This window comes from Sander lucioperca, chromosome 5, assembly GCF_008315115.2.
Source record: "Sander lucioperca isolate FBNREF2018 chromosome 5, SLUC_FBN_1.2, whole genome shotgun sequence".
Classification (NCBI taxonomy): domain Eukaryota; kingdom Metazoa; phylum Chordata; class Actinopteri; order Perciformes; family Percidae; genus Sander; species Sander lucioperca.
In genome coordinates this window covers 35,166,163-35,186,452 of record NC_050177.1, presented here as the reverse complement: position 1 = coordinate 35,186,452, position 20,290 = coordinate 35,166,163, and the positions used below count along the sequence as shown (strand labels likewise).

Here is a 20,290-nt window from a genome sequence, read left to right as displayed (position 1 = left end):
ATTGATCACGCATTATATCAAGAGCAATTTGTTAGTTACTATATACCATTACTTAAGTATATAGTGTATCTTTTATTATAAAGTGTTATGAAATGCTTTCACCATCACTACACATATGCATGCATATTAAGTATGAAAAACTAAAATATAAATGATCACGTGGAATAAAGAACAACTTGAGGAGAATGATGAATGCTGCGACAGGGATTTTGCCACTTGTCAGTAAGATTTAGTGATTATCTCTGTGAATAATTTACCAGTTGTACAATCTTGTGATCACAAAGTACTTCTGTTTTTTAGAGGCTTATGCAATCATAAAATCATGGTTTGCTTGCCTAGTTATCTGAGGGGCGTCACAGCCAGGACGACAGTATAAAGCTGTGCCAGTGTCGGAGAAACAGTAGAGACAGAGCTACAGCCATGGCCACCATCACACCTCAACAGAACAATATCCCAGGTAAACATTTGATTCTACTAGCTGTGCACAATTTCACTTCAAATCAATTATTTGTTTAATTGATAATGTCCCTTGTTTTATATGTTGAAAATGGGTCTATGGTTTGCACTAAAGTAAAGTTTGTTACTTTTTCCCCCCTAGCACTAACAAATTCCAAGTCTAGGCAGAACATTGACCACTTCACAGATGTGCATGGTCTACCTTGCATTGAGAAGATTGTGCGCTCAGTGGAGGATACCCCTAATCCCATCAGCACTGTTATCACTGGAAAAATCCCAGAATGGATCAACGGACGCTTCTTGAGAAATGGGCCTGGGAAGTTTGAGATCGGAAACCATAAGTGAGTATAAGATTTTAAAGTGTTGATACATCTACTGCTGCCACTACATCACAAAGCTGACTCCTTTCTCTTGTTCCCTCCATTCTCATCAGGTTCAACCACTGGTTTGATGGTATGGCTCTCCTGCACCAGTTCAAAATATCCAACGGACAGGTGACTTACAAAAGCCGCTTCCTGTCCAGTGACAGTTACAAAGCCAACATGGAGCACAACCGCATCGCAGTGTCAGAGTTTGGCACTGTAAACATACCAGACCCCTGTAAAAACTTATTCCAGCGCTTCCTGTCAAGATTTGAATTACCAAGTGAGTATTTAATCAAACTGAATGAACAGGAACAAAACTCAGTGCAGCGAAAAAGATGTACTCTGAATGCAAAAAGCTTTACAAAAGTTTAATTCACTTCAATGTAAAATACAAAGTATGAGTGAATAGTGAGGTATTGTTGTGGTTGTGCTGTGTTGTGTTAACTTTGGCATCTTCATTTTCTCCTCTAGAGACCACAGATAATGCCAATGTGAGCTTTGTGACCTACAAAGGTGATTATTATGTCAGCACTGAAACCAATGTTATGCACAAGGTGGACCCTGAGACACTAGAGACAACTAAAAAGGTAACATGAGTTTGAATGTAGTTGTAAGACATGTAGTTGTAGCTGATAATTCTGCAGAGACACATCTGTGCACAGCAGTTTTTTTTTAAATTATTTTTTATTGCTAAGGCAAGTCATAAACAAGTGCAATATTATTGCTAATTTATAGCAGGCTTGCAGGCTACTGTCACTCCCAATTGTATGATTAGCTGCTGGATAAACTCATAAAATAGAAATAAAGAGTTAACAAAGTCTTTGCACTCATATATTTCTACCTTAGGTGGACTGGAGCAAATTCATTGCTGTGAACGGAGCGACTGCACACCCTCACACGGAGCCTGATGGAACAACTTACAACATGGGGAATTCATACAGCCCTAAAGGTAATTTAGGGAACACCAAATCAGTTTGTTCACACAGCATCAAGAGTCAGTATATTGTATCACTGTATGTAAGTGTACGGAACAAAAACACTGCTCCCCATGTGTCTGATGATGACCTTCAGCAAGAAATTCATTGTATCTGTGCTGACAGGAGCGACCTATAACATCATCCGAGTGCCGCCGACCAAGAAAACAGCTGAGGAAACCCTGGAGGGAGCCACAGTGCTGTGCTCTATTCCCTCAGTGGACAAGAGCAAGCCATCCTACTACCACAGCTTTGGTAAGCAAAAGTTGTAGCACTCAAATCAAAGTACTCATTGCTTACACCCTTGAGCCTTGACTATTAGAGCTATTTAAAGGAGTAAGATTAACTCTTCATGTGTATTCTAGCCAATGAATGGTATCTACCAAGGAATGGTATCTGTGCATGTACTGACGTTATTAAGTGGACTAGGTATTGGCCAGATGAGACTGATTAAATACAGTTTCTTCAATGTGATTGAAGTCAGTGTTTCTGCTATCACATTCATTCAGTCAAATCATAGATTACTTAAAGTGCTCATATTATGCTAATTTTCAGGTTCATAATTGTATTTAGAGGTTATATCAGAATAGGTTTACATAGTTTAATTTTCAAAAAACACCATATTTTTGTTGTACTGCACATTGCTGCAGCTCCTCTTTTCACCCTGTGTGTTGAGCTCTCTGTTTTAGCTACAGAGTGAGGCATCACTCTTCTGTTCCATCTTTGTTGGGAGTCGCACATGCGCAGTGCCTAGATCAGCACTACAAGCCAGTCTTAAGCAGAGTATGAGGGCGTGCCATGCTAGCAGCTAGGTGAGCATTATAACGTGTGTTACAAAGTGACGCACCTTCGTCACGGAAGTTAAAGTGCCCATATTATGAAAAAAACACTTTTTCTGGGATTTGGGGTGTTATGTTGTGTCTCTGGTGCTTCCACACACATACAAACTTTGAAAAAAATCCATCCATGGTGTTTAGAGTGAGATAAGGTTTCTGAATGTGTCCTGCCTTCAGTCTCTAGGTGAGCTGGTCTAAATCGGCACGGCTTGTGACGTCACAAGCCGAAACAAGCAGGCTAACCGCAACATTAGCTCGAAGCGTTAGCATTAGCATGCTAACGCTAATGCTAACGCTAGCATGCTACCTCGTTCTCAATAGCAAAGCACTGCTACAACACACACAAGTTCACCATAATCTACAAAAGAACTACTTACATGTGCGCCCTCATTTAGAAGTCTCCCAGCTAATCCTGCCTTGTAACTGACCGAAGTTGTAGAAACAGCCTTTCTTTTACTGTCTATGGAGCTAGCTAGCTGACATGATCTACATCTGAGCTACTGGGCATGTGCAAGTGCAATCAAAGATAGTACAGAAGAAGAAGAAGAAGAAAAGAGGTCTCACTCTGTAGCTAAAACAGAGAGCTCAACACAGGGTGAAAAGAGGAGCTGCAGCAATGTGCAGTACAACAAAAATATGGTGTTTTTTGAAAATTAAACCATGTAAACCTATTCTGGTACAACCTTAAAATACAATTATGAACCTGAAAATGAGCATAATATGGCTGCTTTAAGGCTGGACTACAATAGAGCTGTTTGGAGCAGTTTGTGAACAGTGTTTTCTGTTGGAGATGGTAAGTCCCTTTGGGGTGGACTTTGAGCTTTTTCACTTTGTAAACCTATAACGTGCACAAAAAAGATATATAACACAATAAAGGAAAGGGAAAAAGCCAAAAAGCATAATATGAGCACTTTAAATAAAAATGATCAAGGGCTGCAACTGACAATTTTTTTCATTAGAAATTTATCTGCCGATTATTTATTCCATAAATCATTTTACCTATGAAATTAATCAACTAGGCCTAATCATTTCAGCTCTAGAATGATCCCATTGAGCGCCACGCAGAGAGGTTTACAGATGTTGGTAATAAAATAATATAATAATAGCAGAGAGAGCACTGATATCTGATCAGGATTAGGTATTGGTGGATTCTTTTGGTTGAGGAATTGGAATTGGTATCCATCTAGTTTCCTTATGAAAATGTCTGAAGAGAATGCCAACTACAACTGAATCATCCTTTCAGAATTTTGAATAGAAAATAATATAACCTTCTCAATCCATTACAGCAATGTCAGAGAACTATGTGGTGTTTATAGAGCAACCTATCAAGATGGACCTGTTAAAGATTGTGACAGGCAAGCTTAGAGGGAAAAGCATCGGTGACGGAATTTTCTGGGACCCCAAACGCGACACCATCTTCCACCTGATTCACAAGCATACAGGAAAGGTCTGGAAAGACAACGAACCTTGAGTTTTCTGAAATGCACTATGATTGATGACTATGATTGTACTGTATATTAACAAATATAGGCTGTTTTTTTATTCTTCTGTTCAATCCTGTGTTGCAGTTAAGCTCCATCAAGTACCTTGCCAAGCCGCTGTTAACTCTGCACCAGATTAACGCATACGAGGAGGACGGCTTCTTGATCCTAGATATGTGTGCTTCAGATGATGGCAAGGCAATTAATAACTACAACATTCAAAACCTGCGCAAGTCTGGAGAAGATCTTGATGAGGTAAGCACTGCAGGTTAAGTAAAGGTCAATGTCCAACAAGTTGTACGTTCCATGATTCCATGATTTGTCCAAACTTAACTTAAGTGGAGTGCTGGGGTTGCTTTTGGTTCAGCTGAACGATAGTTGATTTGTTGAGCCTGAACAGATGTTCATATTTTCCCACCAGGTGTATAACACCACGTGTAGAAACTTCCCACGGCGTTTTGTTCTGCCTCTCAATGTGGACCGTGATACACCCTACGACCAGAACTTGAACCGGCCCAACACCGCAGCCACTTCGATAAGAATTGCCAAAGAGAAGGTAGTCAGCCAACATGATCTATACATATCAGCACAAAAGAGATTGTGAAACAATCTTTTGAGTCAAGTCTGTGACACACGTGTAGTAAAAAGGAAAAAGATGCAAACTCCTACTGATAGCAAAACACATTAGGTAACTTAAAACTTTGATAAAATGGTACCACTTACGACAACTCTCTTTCTTGCTAACATACAGTTTTATGACCGAATGGCCTTGTGCAGACATGCTTTATAGTTTTTATATCTATTTAGTGTTTTGTAAAACATCACAACTGTTTGAATTATGTTTGATACTCACAAACAGAAAAGCTTTTCCTTTTTAACATTCTGATCTCATTTTAATTACTTCTTTTTTTGAGGGTGGATACCTTTTTTAATTTAATTTCCCAACTGTTAATTTAAAAAAAACAACTATAGTACTGTAACTGCTAATGTTTCCTGATCCTCATTAACCAGGTTGCTTTTTCTTTGTGTAGGTCTTCTGTACCCACGAGGACCTCCACGGAGAGGATCTTCATCAATATGGAGGTCTGGAGTTCCCCCAGATCCACTACGACAAGTACAACACCCACCCCTACCGCTACTTCTATGGCTGTGGCTTCAGACATCTTGTAGGAGACACGCTGATCAAGATGGACCTCCACGGGAAACACATGAAGGTGAATTGAGTTTTATTTATTTATTTCTCACTTGGATGTTTCCAGCTGTTACAGCATGGCAACAATGAATTATTTTAGTGATATGCAGTCTTACATGTAGTAAAGAAGTGTGCTATAATATTGTAGTAGACAAAAGGGAGACTCATTCTAACGTCCAGTCTATGATCATTACAAGTCAAATAACATAAAAATTTCAGATGTACATTTGCACATCATTTGTTTTACTTTTTATATGAAAAACAACAGTCCTTAAGATATAAAGAACACAAAAGAAAAGTCAAATATGATAACAGCTATACTGCAGCAAACTTAAACTCTACAACTCACGAGTAACTCTACTGTATTTTCTCACAGGTGTGGGAACAACCTGGTCTTTATCCCTCCGAACCAGTCTTCGTACCCTCCCCTAATGCCACGGAGGAGGACGATGGTGTCGTCATGTCTGTGGTCATCACTCCCAATAAGGTCAGCCATGTTCAGTCGAACATTTTTGAAAAAGGGACCATGCCTCAATTTCTCATTTTGTAATGGCAACAACATTACACTTTTAGACTGCCTTACACAGTCTTACTACAGGTCACAACGCTGAGAGATGCACTTCATGATTTTGTTATAGGACCCAAATCCCCAAAATTTCTTCCCAGCTCACTGTTGGTTCAACACAATCATACAAACACAGCTGATTATCAAAACAACAGCTGTGAGGTGGGAGACAATTGTGAGATTTGGAGGCACTATACCAAAATCAAGGAGTGTATCGAAGTCTACAAAAGACATTTTGGTGCTTAAAAATATCAAGTTTTATGTAAAATATCAATTGAAATGCAATTGCTCAATAAATGTGTGAGTTCTTTAACTCTCACTCTTAAACTCTATAGCTTTAAACAAGTTTTTTTTTCCACCTGTGTCTTCATTTTTTCCAGGACAAGAGTACATTCCTCCTGGTTTTAGATGCCAAAACGTTTGAAGAGCTGGGCAGGGCTGCGGTGCCCGTCAACATCCCTTACGGTTTCCACGGGACATTCAATGCCACGCCATAGATGTAGGAGAGGAGGAAATACATGATGAGTGTACCTTTGACCTCACATGGATGGATAGAAGTCATGGCATAAGTTATAAACTATTTAAATATTGTTGATGTTGACGTTTTGGTTGTCTCAACGTACACATGAATTTAGAGGTCACTACACAAATATGAATGAACTGTATAGTATAGTTTACTTGTTAGAAAAAGATTCCTACTCACAATTAATCATATTGTAGCTGTATTATTGATAATAGTGTAATATTGAAGTTCTTCTTTCTATACTTTAAAACATTCTCTTGAAAATGTTGTTGGAGAAATGTATGTTAATTAAAGAAATTATTCATTGTTAATTGAAGAAATTATTTATTGTATAAATGACACTATGAATAAAAAAATTGTACTTAAACATCTGGTCTATGTGGATTCATTTCCTCCTGGTTGTAATAATTGTTAAAAAATTTAAAAAAAATAAAGTGCTTGCTAACTGAAAGTAGATTTTATATAACACAACTAAAGATTAACTTATTACAACCAGTGGAAAATATTGTAGACAGATATTGTATTGCTTTAATTGGAATCCTATAAATGGTAACTAAATTCTAGAAACTGTACATTTCAGTCACTGATATATTATATATTACATGTGTACAACAGTACTGGCAAAAGTACTAAATATTTCTAAGTAATTGTTAATGTCAATTTATAAAGTTGTTAGTTGTTATAAAGCACCCTCTGCTGGCTGGCCAATTGAAAGAATACAGCTTGAATACCGATTAAAAACAAGACGCTTAATATATATATAGCCAAAAAAAGGAATGCAACAAAGCTTTCTCTACTTTTCCTTTTGGTCATGGGTTTTGGATAAGTTTTCCTTTTTTTCTTCTTCCCTTTTTTATTTTTATTTTGTGTTGGGGGGGATGGCATTTCCCCAAATCCCACTTATTAGCTATCAATAATGACAACAAATAAACATATTTCTTACTTAATTGGCACTTTAATTCTGAATAAACAGTAATAGATACATTTCTGCATAGTAAACTTCCTTTTAATATTCTTTCAAAAATAATGACGGTTGGTTTATATTTAGGCTATATCACAAAATGTAAAGTATGAAGAATCAAAGCGAAATTGTGATATGGGATAAGGAAGAAAAAATAACATCCTATTCAAAATGAGTTTTTACTAAAACTCATAACCCAATAAACAGTTAACATATATTAGTTTCTTTTACAGTCAAAGTAATGCCAGAGTATTAGTTAATGACTAACATATGAACTGCAGAAGGCACATGTGCAAATACATAAACAAAGCCGTTCACTGAAAGAAAAGCATTCTTCAGTAAAATGAACAGGTCTGCATCTTACATAAGTAACAGTCCATACAACAGACTTAACCCTGCAGTTTATCCGAAATCAGAGCCAATGTTTGCCTCAGGTGCTTTTTCTTCTCTTTTAGGTAGGACTCAAGGTTTTGAGCTTCTGTCAAAATGCCCTCCAGTTCCTTCATCTGGGACGTATCTGCTGCAGCTCTCTCACTGCAGAAGAAGCAAGAGAAGCAAGTGTGTGTCGGTGTTTAATCGATTAAAATAGTTTGTGGCACTAAATTAAGAAGTCAAGGGATCAACATCCTAACACGTCATTAGGATTCTTCCTCTGGGACTATCTGTACTAAGTTTAATGTATATCCATCAAAAAGATGTCCAGTAGTCACCACACCTTTTACTTTTTTAGGAGAAAAACTGATCTACTGAATTTAAAGATTATTTTTGGGCATTTTTAGGCTTTTATTGACAGGACAGCTGAAGACATGAAAGGGGAGAGAGAGGGGGAATGACATGCAGCAAAGGGCCGCAGGTCGGATCCGAACCCGGGCCCACTGCGTCGAGGAGTAAACCCCTACACAAGGGCGCGCACTCTACCAATCGAGCCATCCGGGAGCCCGAAGATCTACTGAATTTAAAGTTAAAATGACTGCATTGGAGTTGTGTGTGGCTTTCGCCTTCTGTATTTGATGTCTACCTGTGAGCCAGCAACTCACTAGTATAGGTGCGTGTTTTCCCACAGTTCTTCAATGTTTTATTAGCATCATTTTCAGAGGGAAAGGTCGTAACTCTTTCATTTTGTTTTACCTAATTCGTTTAAGGTTTTAAGCAAAATAGATAATCAAGAGTAATTTATGAGACTACTTTGTGAAATCTAATCTAGTTTTTGGAATACGACCTACCTTAATACTTCAGCAAATTTTGAAAACAGCATGCTGACCTCTCTACTTGCACCTGTAACAGAGCAAAGCAGAGAGAAATGCTACAAATTTCACTCAGTGGCAAAAAATATCTTGACAATCAAGCTGAATAAGTATTATTTTTCCCAATATTCTATTTATGTGACTGAAAATTTGATGTGGAAGCATTCATTGGTCTGGAACCAGACTATTTCAATCAGCACAGTGACGAGCAGCAAACAGATATTTTAGCAACAGCTTTGAATCACATTATTCCCTTCACGGAATGTGTTTACAAGACACTTTTCTCATATCCTGTTTTTAATTCACACCACTCGCAGGCCACGTAGTTGATGGGGCACTTCATTCTGACTTGCTGTGAGCTCATGTTGCTAACAGTGTGACAGCACAGTCTGTTGCTGCTTTCATTTGTTTTGACGTTCAAAAACAGTAACATGTATGAGAAGAAATGATGCGTGAACACAGCCTTATAGACCTTTTCAGTGGAATTCCATTGCTAGGCAACAGCCTGGGTCCTTGTTAACTTCCTGTGTCAGATGATGTCATTCACATAGACTGCAACAAGGAAACTTATACCGTTTCTAGTTCCGTTGCACTGAAACAGGAACTATGCTGGCTGGGACACATTTAGAATGCTTATGTTTACTGTGAAATGGTCTACAGTACTTTATTTATTTGTAGGCTGAAATGTAATGTGACCGCGACGTTAGTGTGACATTGCGCATACCTGCAGTTGTAGCCACAAATAAATCTGCTGACTCCAAAGTGGATGGTTTAGAGGGAGGTTTTTTCTTTTTCGGTGGAGATTTGTCTTGATTTGCAGGTGTATGTTCCGTCTATTGCAATGGGGGAAAGACTGGTTGCATTTAAACATTATTTACGCATTGAAAAATCTATCTGTTTCAAAACAAGTGAAAATCTCATTAATACAAAAGCAGTACACATTCTGTACCATTTCCAGCACACACATTACTTTAATTATTGTTATTTCCTTATTCTGAGGGACTATGGCAAACATTCAGCAGGCCATTAAATGATACTGAGAAGGCAGCTATTTGACCCTCTTACCTTCTCAGTATCTTTTATCTTTTCTTATTAGAATACTGAGCTGTCATTGACCCAAGATGAGCTTTATTTAAAACTTAAATAGATTTTTTTCTTGTAAATGATTGAATACACATTTCCTCATTTCTTACCTCTTGGGGTGTTGTCTGTTTAGGGGCTTTGTTGTTGTTCACTGCCCTCTTGTTTAATGTTGGGGGAATCAGCTTTCCTACCGTTGGTGTTGCTTCTTTCATTGTCAGGCAATGTTACTGCAAATGTGAAATTGAAATAGACATTAGAATTACCTGTAGTTTATTAATCACAAAGGTCTGTTTGTCTCTAAATACCATCAGTGCTACAGTAACTTATAGTGTGTGCTAACATCTGCCTATATAAATCCTGTGTAGGTCTTTGAATTACGGTTTCTTGTATTGCTCATCTTATTCTTCACAGTCTCACTTCTAACCGTATACATACTGGGAACTATATTCTCAGAAAGGCGAAGCACTGCTACTTCTGCTACTTTGGCGGATTGATTTGCTTGCAGCATCTGAGAAGCCCCGTGGTGAGGACCAGAGAGTAGCAGTGCTTCATGTGACCTTGTTATTTGTACATGCTGTGACTATACAAATCACAACATGTAAATAGGAACATGTTGGCGTTATTTTGTCACCTATTGGGAGCAATAGGCTAGTTGGAGCCGGTTACCTCCAGAATCTGGGCTAAGCGAGGCTAGCGGTGGGGGCGTCAGACAAAGTTACAACACGCACGGAGATGAGAAGGGTATGTATGGACATATCTAACTCTGGGGGATACGGTGAATAAGCTAACGTCCCAATGAGTTGGCATGTTCCTTTAAGCCCGACTCAGGTGTACATTTTACTACACCTTGTCTATTTGTGTCTGTAGTAGATTTCTCCTAAATTCACCAAAAGTTAGCATTAGATAACACCTGATTTGCATATTTACACAAAGATTTTAGAAAACATTCAATACAAAAAATAATTGTCTTAATGTAAGTAATCAACTGGGGGAGTGTCATGGTGATATTATTACTATTAGTTGAAATGTTTACCCTATTTACCTACATCTAGTGTCTTGCAAAATTTATGGAGTTTTACAACACAGGCTGTCTTAAAAGGTTTTGTTCTCTAACTCTGAGCCACAAATCTCCACTTCAGTAGCATTTACATACACCAAACATTCCAGTTTCATTCCTATCTATATTCTGAGGGTTTTTACAAAAGGGTTTGTTCATATATCCTTCATAGCCTGGTTTATGTAACTTTTCATCACTTTATGAAGTGATAAAAAGGGATTTCCAAAATTCTCAAGGTAAAAACTATTAACTTTAATGTCAACAAAATAAAAAAAGGAATTTTGAACGTGGCTTTATTCTGAAAATATAGCTAATGTTATGCAAATGAGAGCATATTTAATAAGATAATGCCTAATTTGCATATTTAAACATAACATTTCAGAAAACAATAATTGTCTTAATGTAGCTAGCTAGTTAAGTAATCAACAGGGGCAGTTTCATGATAAAAACTAGCTATTAGCTAACGTTAACACATCAATACAGCTAACTTTAGCTAGCTATGCTACAGGTCTTTCATAGCTAACTATATATATATATATATATATATATATATATATATATATATATATATATATATATATATATATATAGTGTTATCATACCATTTTGACCCCATTCACTTAGCTAGCTAGCTAAGTCAGTTATTATAATCAACTTAGAATTACAATTAAATGTTAATAGCAGGTAAGCTAACGTTAGCTGCTAACCTAACTTACCTGCTAATATCCAACGTTAGTTAACGTTAGCTAACGTTGGCTGTTGATGGCATATAGCCAGGATTTTTAGAGCAACGACAGTTAACGTTAACGTTACTTACAAGACATACAAGGTCTCAGTCGAAGAGTTGAATATTTCATAAAATCATTTAACAGAGTAACAGTTAACTTTTAGATATTAGCTAGCTATATCAAGAGTATGTGTACAGTCAGTTATCGATTTGAACGTTAGGTCCAACTTCAATAACGTGCAGGCACTTGCGCGTCTGGAAAATGTTGCATTCAAGGATCCTAGTGAATTAAGTTTCCACAGTTCTTCAGAAAATTCAAGAAGGGGGGGGGGGGGGTTATAACTGTAGAAGAATTGATCATTGATGTTTATTGATCAGGGTCACCAATGGCAGAGCCAGACAATTCCAATAGGCCAGGCTGAGGCTCACTTTGGGGTGGCACAGAAATTAGTAACTTGTTCAGATTTTTCTGCATGGCATGGTGACCGTACATTAGTCATGCCTTGTGCCACTGTATGTTCTGTTTGTGTTCTATACCGTGAATATGGTCCTGAGCCACATAAATAAATTCATTAAATTAGCCCCTGGTAGATGTGCAGGCAATAAGAGAGAAACCGTGCCATTTCATTTATTTACTATTAGAAATGTTTTCATTGATGATATTATATGCAGCTTTTAGTAGACCTCTCGAGAGGAAACTAACTGGGCCATGCTTTTTCTCTTTCCAATTAAGGTTGTAATGGAAAATCACACATTTGTCTTTTAACATATCTTACTATTGACTTTTTTTTTTTTATTTATTTTTTTTTTTTAAGCTGTGTGAACTTTTTACCCCTATTTGATGTATGGACCTCACTTTATAGCCTAACTTTATGTTCTTGTGTTCATCTAAAGTGCAGAGACTGGCTTTTCTCTGCCTCCCATTTCGGTCCCAGATTTGGAGGTCAGAGGTCAGATGGACTGATAGTCAGAAGGGCTGTTCATTTTACCCCCTCCCTCTTTCTGTCAGCTTGTTAGAGGGTTAATAAGCAATTGATTCTCCAAGACTCTTTGTTCATTCTCTCAGACTCTCATGATGAACTGAACCTTCTTTGCGCAAAGAATAAATACTTAAAAGACTTGGTTGAATGAATCCTTATTTCAGATCTCACCTAGGTATTAGAAATTCTACCACAAACTGTTAAAGCATTATTCAATAAAAACGTCTCGTCTGCATACAGCTTTAAAAGTGACAGATCCATTCCCATGTGGATTAAGATGTTTTTTGTTGCACATGGAAATGTCTCTTTTAATAAGAATAACAGAGACTGGCTGTCATAGACTTGCTGTGTCTTCAAATCTCTTCATGTAGCCTGAGTGGATTAAATCAATGGGATTATACAAAAGAAGATTAGCAGTACCCTGTGAATATGAATAAAGTGGATATCAGATGAAGCTGCTAAAGTGGTGGGTTTACTGGCAGATCAATGCTGCTGCCCAATGGCAGCAAAGTGGATTATTGTAGTGTAAAAAAAAAAAACATAAAGTAGCAACATAAACCGAAGAAAGTAAATTAACCAGATTGTACCACAAACTTTACCAGAATTTGATTAATGTATAAATACTAGAAGTGCTAATTTTGAAAGAGGTGCAATGCTGTTTTTACACTGGAAATAATACAGTATGACCTGCTACCTGGATAGCATGGGCCTACAATGTTGTTTGACTGGACATGTTAATTGTTTGTGAAATGGAAGTGACACTTCATAATGTAACCAGTTTGTTTTTATGTGTTGCTGGAACTTGTAGCATTTTTTAAATATACTGCATGTTACATTACATTACATTACATTACATGTCATTTAGCTGACGCTTTTATCCAAAGTGACTTACAATGAAGTGCTTTCAACCCTGAAGGTTGAAACTCCAGACAAGTAGTATGTGCAAGTACATTAGCTTTAAGTAAGCAAAGCTACAAAGAGCCATATGAAAGTGCAGCTTCAAGAAATATATATATATATATTTATTTTTTTTTATGTTTATTCGAGGTGTAGTCGATAGAGATGTATTTTTAGCCTTCGGCGGAATATGTGTAGGCTTTCGGCCATCCTGATGTCAATAGGGAACTCATTCCACCATTTAGGAGCCAGGACAGCAGCATGTGTGCTGATGTATTTTCTGCATGCAAGATCACTTGAAGTTTAGCAGCTATAGTTTCACATTTCTTTCTTATGTTAGTATATATAACATATATATACTGTACTGTATGTGCACACATTTCCCTGAACATTGTTTTCCATTTTGAGCCTGACTGGTTGTGAATGTTTTGAACACTGAAAACAGGAAGGTCACCTCCATACAGACTGAATATACTGTCCATCACAGCGGTCAGATTTTGTGTAATGTAATGACTTCAATAATGATGTTGATATACTAACTTAAAGACTTCTTGAATTTACTGCAAAAAAACAAATAGATAATCCATACCCGTCTTGAGTGTTATAAGGATACTGCAGTTTCTAGACTGCTTTAAGAACTAAACCAAATTTAGGAGCAAACCTCTAAAAAAGTTACTTTTTAAACCATAATGAACACCCCCTGCAGGGCTCACATTCTTCCCGAGGTGTAACTCAGACCAACTATGTTTTCCTGTAGAAGTGGGAGTCCAATCAATTTCCAACTAATTCAAAAGTTTTACAGGAAAGAATGAAATTATTGGAGGATGTTGTGTCTGGGTGATATTGTTGCAGAGCTACAATGACAATTTGCAGAGTTTGACTGTACATATAGCATATAAAACTGATGAAAACTTGATTGTCACAATCAGGATCCTAAGACTTAGAGTTATTACGGAGCATGTGAGTAGATACAGTACACTGCAATGCTGTGCTCTATATTCATATAAGGATCTTGCTAAATGAGCATTAAGCATGAAGTGACCAGTGCTTTTGAATTCATTTCAAGCCATGAAGATGCCACAATCAGCGTTGTTGGCAGATTATTGTTGCTCCTTATACAAAGTAAGATTTTAAATATTTAATACCAATTAAAAGAGTGAGTTACGCATTTGAGTTAATGTTTTACAACAAATCACACTGCCATGTCAACCACAGATCAAGAATCCCGTGTGCATGCCAGAGCAAGACAAAATACCTCCATGTAGTATTTTTTTTGAAGATATGGTATGACTTTTTGTAATTAAAAATACAGGACTTAAAGATATTAAGTGTGTTAGTCCTTAGCCTACTCTTGACTACTCCCAGTTGGTAATCTAGGAACTTTTAGGATATATTGCTAAACCCAACAATTAAGTCCAGTGTTTACCTCAAAGATGAGGTGAATAATATAGCTATAACTAGCAGCCATATATCTAAGCTTAGCATAAAGACATGAAGCAGGGACACAGCTGGCCTGGCATCCAAAAACGCAAATAAGTGTATTTCCCAAAATATCAAACTATTCCTTGACTTGAATGCTAGAAGCCCTTACTTACTTGACTTGAAAACAGAAATTGAATGTATTATAAAGTAAAGTATATATGTAAAAGAATCAGGCAATTCTTACATAGCCACACATCTTGAATATTTAATTATTAGTCAATGAAATGACTTGGTATCGGCTATGTAAAAAACAATATTAGCTAAACTTTAAAAGGAAAATGGGCCAGCATACAAAGACCTGAAAGACTTGCAACTGACTTGCAATTTTTAAGACTTGTGACTTGACATGGACACTATTACAGATATGAATTTGTCAACGGACAGAGATTTTGACAAACTTATTATACCAAGCAACTATCCCTTAAACATTTTTTGGCAGGCTATACTGTAAGCCATTGTTGGCAATGTTGCAAATTGATGCCTGATTGATGACTTTGTCTAAGATAGCCGACGTGAATTGCATTTATTTTTTATAAATTTATTTTTATTAATTATCCCGAGAGGTGGCTAATTTCCTTTTTTTTTTTTTTTTACTTAATGTAGCCTAATTCATTTGTAACTCGTATGATGATAGGCTATTCCTTTTCATACTGCGTTTTTTTTTTATTTATTTCAGTTTTATTTTTGCGGTCGCCAGTGTGCGTTTCTTTTGTTCTTTTGTCTCTCAATAAAAAAAGACAGTGTCGAGCATCGGAGACTGCTGCCTTTTGTGTGTAGTAGCCTATTACAACGTTAGGATGTTTGAACTGAGAAGTCTAGTTGTTCCCTACATTCCTACGGTTTGTGAATGCAGCATAAGGGGCATCACTGCCAGTAGAAGGAGCTCTTCAGTCTTACCTAATCCACAAGCCAAACATACACAAACATGGCGATATCACAAGCAGGCAAGATGCAGTGCTCTCTTCGGTGGTCGTTATATTTATTAGTCCTCTGGGTTGCCGGAATTAATTCGTCGACCCTTCGTCTGCACACGGAGCAGCACTACATACTGCCGCAAAACAGAGGATTTTTCACAATAGAAGCAAATGAGGATTTACCAGACAGAGATGGAGGAGGCGCCGCGGCTCCAACGCTGCTTCTGGCCGGTCGTAGTGCCGCTGAAGGCGGGTCGGACTCCGGCGCCTTTCCGCAACATCGAAGCCGTCGGAGCCCTGGTGAATCGGCTATGCCAAAGGTGTACGGACAGGTAACGTAAATGTTGTGCATCTCGGCGGTACTAACGTTACTCTCTTAAATCTACATACTATGCATCACCTCAGACTGCCCTTAGCTGGCATTGATGTCTTAAAGAAATTACGCAAGCCCCAGTGTTGTTTTCTAAGTCACATCATGTATTGCACCTTATGCTGAAGTAGCCCTGATGACTGTTGTATGGAGAGAATGGGACGCGAAGTGCCCTGTTTACCTGAAAGCAACATACTTAGCTAGTGCACACACTCGATGGTGTTTTCGACGTTACAGTTCACTAAACATGTATTGGAATGAATGTCAGCTGCACAAATCTGTTTCCCCTTTTAGTTTGCTAAGGGCAATCTGTCCGCGGCTTCTAAAGTAGATACAGAAATTACAGGAAAAGGTAAGAACTATCTAGGTACTACGTAGCTTAAATGTATGCCGAAGTTACCAGAAAACCCTTAAGAGTCTGAAAAATAATTTGTTTTGTGCTACCGGGCGTGTATGTTCGCCGATAAAAAAGAAAACCAAAGAAAATAATTTTGTAATGGTTGTTCTCAATAGAAGATAACGCGGACAGAAGAGTGCTGCTAATGCTAGGTGAGAAACAAATGGTTCAAGCTGTTATGTTTTACCCGCTGTCTCAACAGGATGTTGTGCTGACATTACATTGAAAGTTTGTGTTAAGAAACCAGTTTCTCAGAGAAGGACTCCGATTCAGAGTATCTCTGGTAAGCTGTTCAGACAAACTTCATTCAAAATAAGGCAATTCAGCTGTCTCTGCTCATCGTCAGATAGGCTACTGTAAATTACACCTGGTAGAAAATGATTCAAGACATTTTCTGTAGTAGCCTACACGAAACAAACATTTATTTTAAGAGTGGCATCAATAGCTGTCAAATCAAATCATTTGGATCTGTGGGAACTTAGATGAAGGTTGAATTTAGCCAAATATAACATTTTCAGAAAAATATAGCCTACAGTTAGGGTCAAACATTTCAATATTGCAAGGCCATGGTAAATTGAATTTTCTTTTGAGGTTGAGGTCTCTCCACAAGACAGAACATAACCTTTTGGTGCTAGATCTAAATTTGGAAGCAAACTGTTTTTCTCCCGATTTGTACCAGTACAGCAGCTGCTGCTAGTGTTTGTCCAGACTCTATCCTAAATTGGCCGTATTTGAACATATTAAACTCTTACAAAACTGCCCTTGGTTGAATTTAAATTGGATGGAGAATGGAAATCCATGCTTGGTGTCACAGGTAAACCTCATTCCCTCTATCCTTGTTCAATATGAGACAGTACAGTTAGCTGAGGAGCAGTCAGAGTGCAGCGTTGGTTTACAGCGTTGGTATATGATTATTGGCTGTGGTGCAGTCTGGTATAGCATTGTCATTCATTACAAAGACAGTTCGTTCAGTAGTCTGACATCTTGCACTGGACTGTTGCACTCTCCTAGCCTACCGGCATTATGAAGCGATTGAACATTTAGAGACAACACCATGCTTGAAGAAGTGTAATGAAGCATCTCAGAACAAACTGCAGCAGTCTCAATGAAACATGATTGCCTGGGAAAATATGTCCTGCTCCAAGTGGAGAAAGAAAGTGAGAGTTAGGGCAGCCGCAGCGTCATTGTGAAACTAGTCTGGGAGCCTATTAGTTGGTTACAGCATAAACACAAATTGGCTGGAATTGTAAAGGGGAAATGGATCTATGCCTCAAAGGTTAGAGCTTTTCTACAATGGATTGAAGGAGGGCTGAAATTATTAGTTGATTGTTGATTATAAGTTGATGGCATTTAACAGAAATGCCAAAAATTCACTGCTTGCAAATGTTAATATTAGGTTGTCTTAGTGTAATATAAAAGAAGACTGAGTATCTTTGATGCTGGGTAAAACAAGCTATACTGTATGAATATGAACCCATGCTCTGTGGAAACTTGTGATTCACATTTTACAGCATCTTCTAACACATGATAAATCGACTTACCAAGAACATAGTGTGCAGATGTATCAATAATGAAAGTAATCCTAAATCATATCCCTAATTTGAAGCATTAATGGCTCTAGGGCCAGACAAGAAAGATGAAAACACAACGATTTGCGCAAAAAAAAGGACAATATCATAAAAGGATTTGTCAGAAAATACAGACAAGAAAAAAAAAAACAGTGTGGGTGCTTGTCTTTACACGTGTGGCTGTCTGTGGTTGACAAACCCAGAATGAGCTTCATAAGGAGGAAGAGAAGTGAGCAGAGGGAAGTGTTTATCTCCATCAGCAGCCTGCTGTCTCACGCTGAACGTTGCTTCCTTGTCTGGTGACACGCAGTCCAAAACACAGCGAGCAGGGCAAACAGCCTCCAGAGAGTCAGATCAGGATCAGGTTTCGTTGCTCATGCAAGATGCGACCGACCGAGGTTGTTATTAAATGCTTAGCTTGTTGTCCCTGTTGGCTTGTAGCAGTATGACTGGGCTTGTTAAGCTTGAGCACTGTGAGCAGGCATCATAATTAGAGATAATGGCTTGGTCTGAGTGGGTTGCAGTTTGCATACTTAATCATGCCTCCATTGACCTAATCTGTGGGTAACTGACCTGGCATGAGGTTAGTGATGGCACAAATGCGCGACCCCGTGAAAATACTCAATGTGTGCTCTTACGTAGGGCTGGTTATCATCAATGATTTTCCGAATCGATTCGATTCACAAGTTCCCGAATCAATTTTATTCCCGATTCGATTTTATTTTCAATTCAATATCAATTAGGTTAGGGATACTTCAGTTACAATACCAATTTAGCTTGGATATGAAATAGATTCTACAATTGTACAAGGTTCCCTGTAACCTTCTGCATTCTTAAAAGTATTAGTGTTTACATTAAGAGCTGAGCCCAAAGCAGTTACATTAATGTACTTTTTCTTTAACATGCAACATGCAGCTCTACAGACTCTACAGTCAGAGTATTGAGTGACATTTCATTCTAGGGCTGTGAAATTAATCAAAATGTAATCGTGATTATGATTTCGGCTCCCAATGATCACAAAAACAGAATCTGTTTTGCAGATTGTCAGTAACGTGACAATCTGCAAGAAACAGGTTGCTAATATTTCACTAAAATAGTAGTGACAGCACCGTTTGGCTTAGTTATTAATGCAGTTAGCATTGTGGCTAACACTATTGTTACTTAGCTAGTTTATGACAAATTGTTTCAGCTGTGCTTTCTAACATGATGTCATTGGCAATGCATAAGCCTGAGTAGTGTAGTACATATTAATAACAGGCTGCATTTCAGCATTAAATATTAGAATATTATTAGAATATTAAAAAAAATAACAAATGAAAGTGGTATTATAGGCGCCGATACCGTGGGTGCTCCGGAGCTGCAGCACGTGTGCCAGACTGGCAGTAGGCTACATTCATTTAAAATTAAACATTGCAGTTGTTGCTAAGTGGAGCGTGTGAGCGCTGATCGCGGTTACGTGTCAGTTAAACTTCTCATCTCCAATCCTATCTGTATTTGTGAGAACTGGCGCTGTCCTGAGTTGAAAGATAGCCTACTTTATGACTTTATTATCGAGTTAATAGGCGTGTGTCTTTGTGTCGGCCGCTGTACATTTCCTAAGGTTGCTGCTCTCGCTCACCTTTGCCTGCTCTGTGGCCGATGTGTGTGAGTGACAGCCCGGTCAGCGAGCTTGTTACATTACGCCCGCAATCTCTTGTGCAGCATTATAACTTCGAAAAACGCCTAAACGCCTCTTGTCCGCAAGTCTCCTGATAGAGCGCCAGCCAGCTCACAGCGGGTCTGTGAAGGTGGACAGGCCGACCGGCATGCCAGCGACCCCGGCAGGCACCGGCCGGCTGTCACGTCAGACTGTGGAGCTTCTGAAATCCGACACAGTTGGACCACATTTTCGTAAAACGGCCCATATTCGAGCGCTACATAGTTGATTTCTCGCATAAAAAAGTCTCAGAAGTGAATTTAGTGATGAAATAGCAGACAAACAATGTATAAAGTTTCCAGCTCCGCGCCTGCCTGCAAAGACAGGGTGGGGGGCGTGGCATCATGATGTTGGCTCTCCATCATGATGTCGGTCAGCCGGCACAACCCTACAGTCAGCTGTTTAGAAAATATGACTGGTTTTGAGGTTTCAGCTTGCTGAGCTCGCTACAGGAGAGCAGCATCCAAATGACAAGTCAAACTGCTTTAAGTCCTCAAATCTGCTGTTCTTTTACCAGCTGTT

General features: G+C 38.3%; 2 protein-coding genes across 3 annotated transcripts in view; both read left to right on the top strand.

Annotated features, from left to right (window-relative positions):
* Nucleotides 1-327: 327 nt before the first annotated feature.
* On the top strand, nt 328-6,644 carry bco2b (beta-carotene oxygenase 2b). Its single transcript, XM_031283794.2, has 12 exons — nt 328-457; nt 599-797; nt 890-1,101; nt 1,293-1,408; nt 1,668-1,770; nt 1,922-2,050; nt 3,918-4,078; nt 4,200-4,367; nt 4,534-4,668; nt 5,144-5,326; nt 5,681-5,791; nt 6,250-6,644. Exons 1-12 carry the CDS (start codon nt 421-423, stop codon nt 6,364-6,366), a joined length of 1,671 nt encoding a protein of 556 aa, XP_031139654.1. The 5' UTR covers nt 328-420; the 3' UTR covers nt 6,367-6,644.
* Nucleotides 6,645-15,703: 9,059 nt separating this feature from the next.
* The window catches only part of sorl1 (sortilin-related receptor, L(DLR class) A repeats containing), an 85,863-nt gene continuing 81,276 nt past the window's right edge, over nt 15,704-20,290 (top strand). For both annotated transcript variants that reach the window (XM_031283589.2, XM_031283588.2), the window contains exon 1: nt 15,704-16,069. In XM_031283589.2, coding sequence (XP_031139449.1) covers nt 15,749-16,069 — 321 coding nt within the window. In that variant the 5' untranslated portion in view covers nt 15,704-15,748. The remainder of the gene's footprint in view (nt 16,070-20,290) is intronic.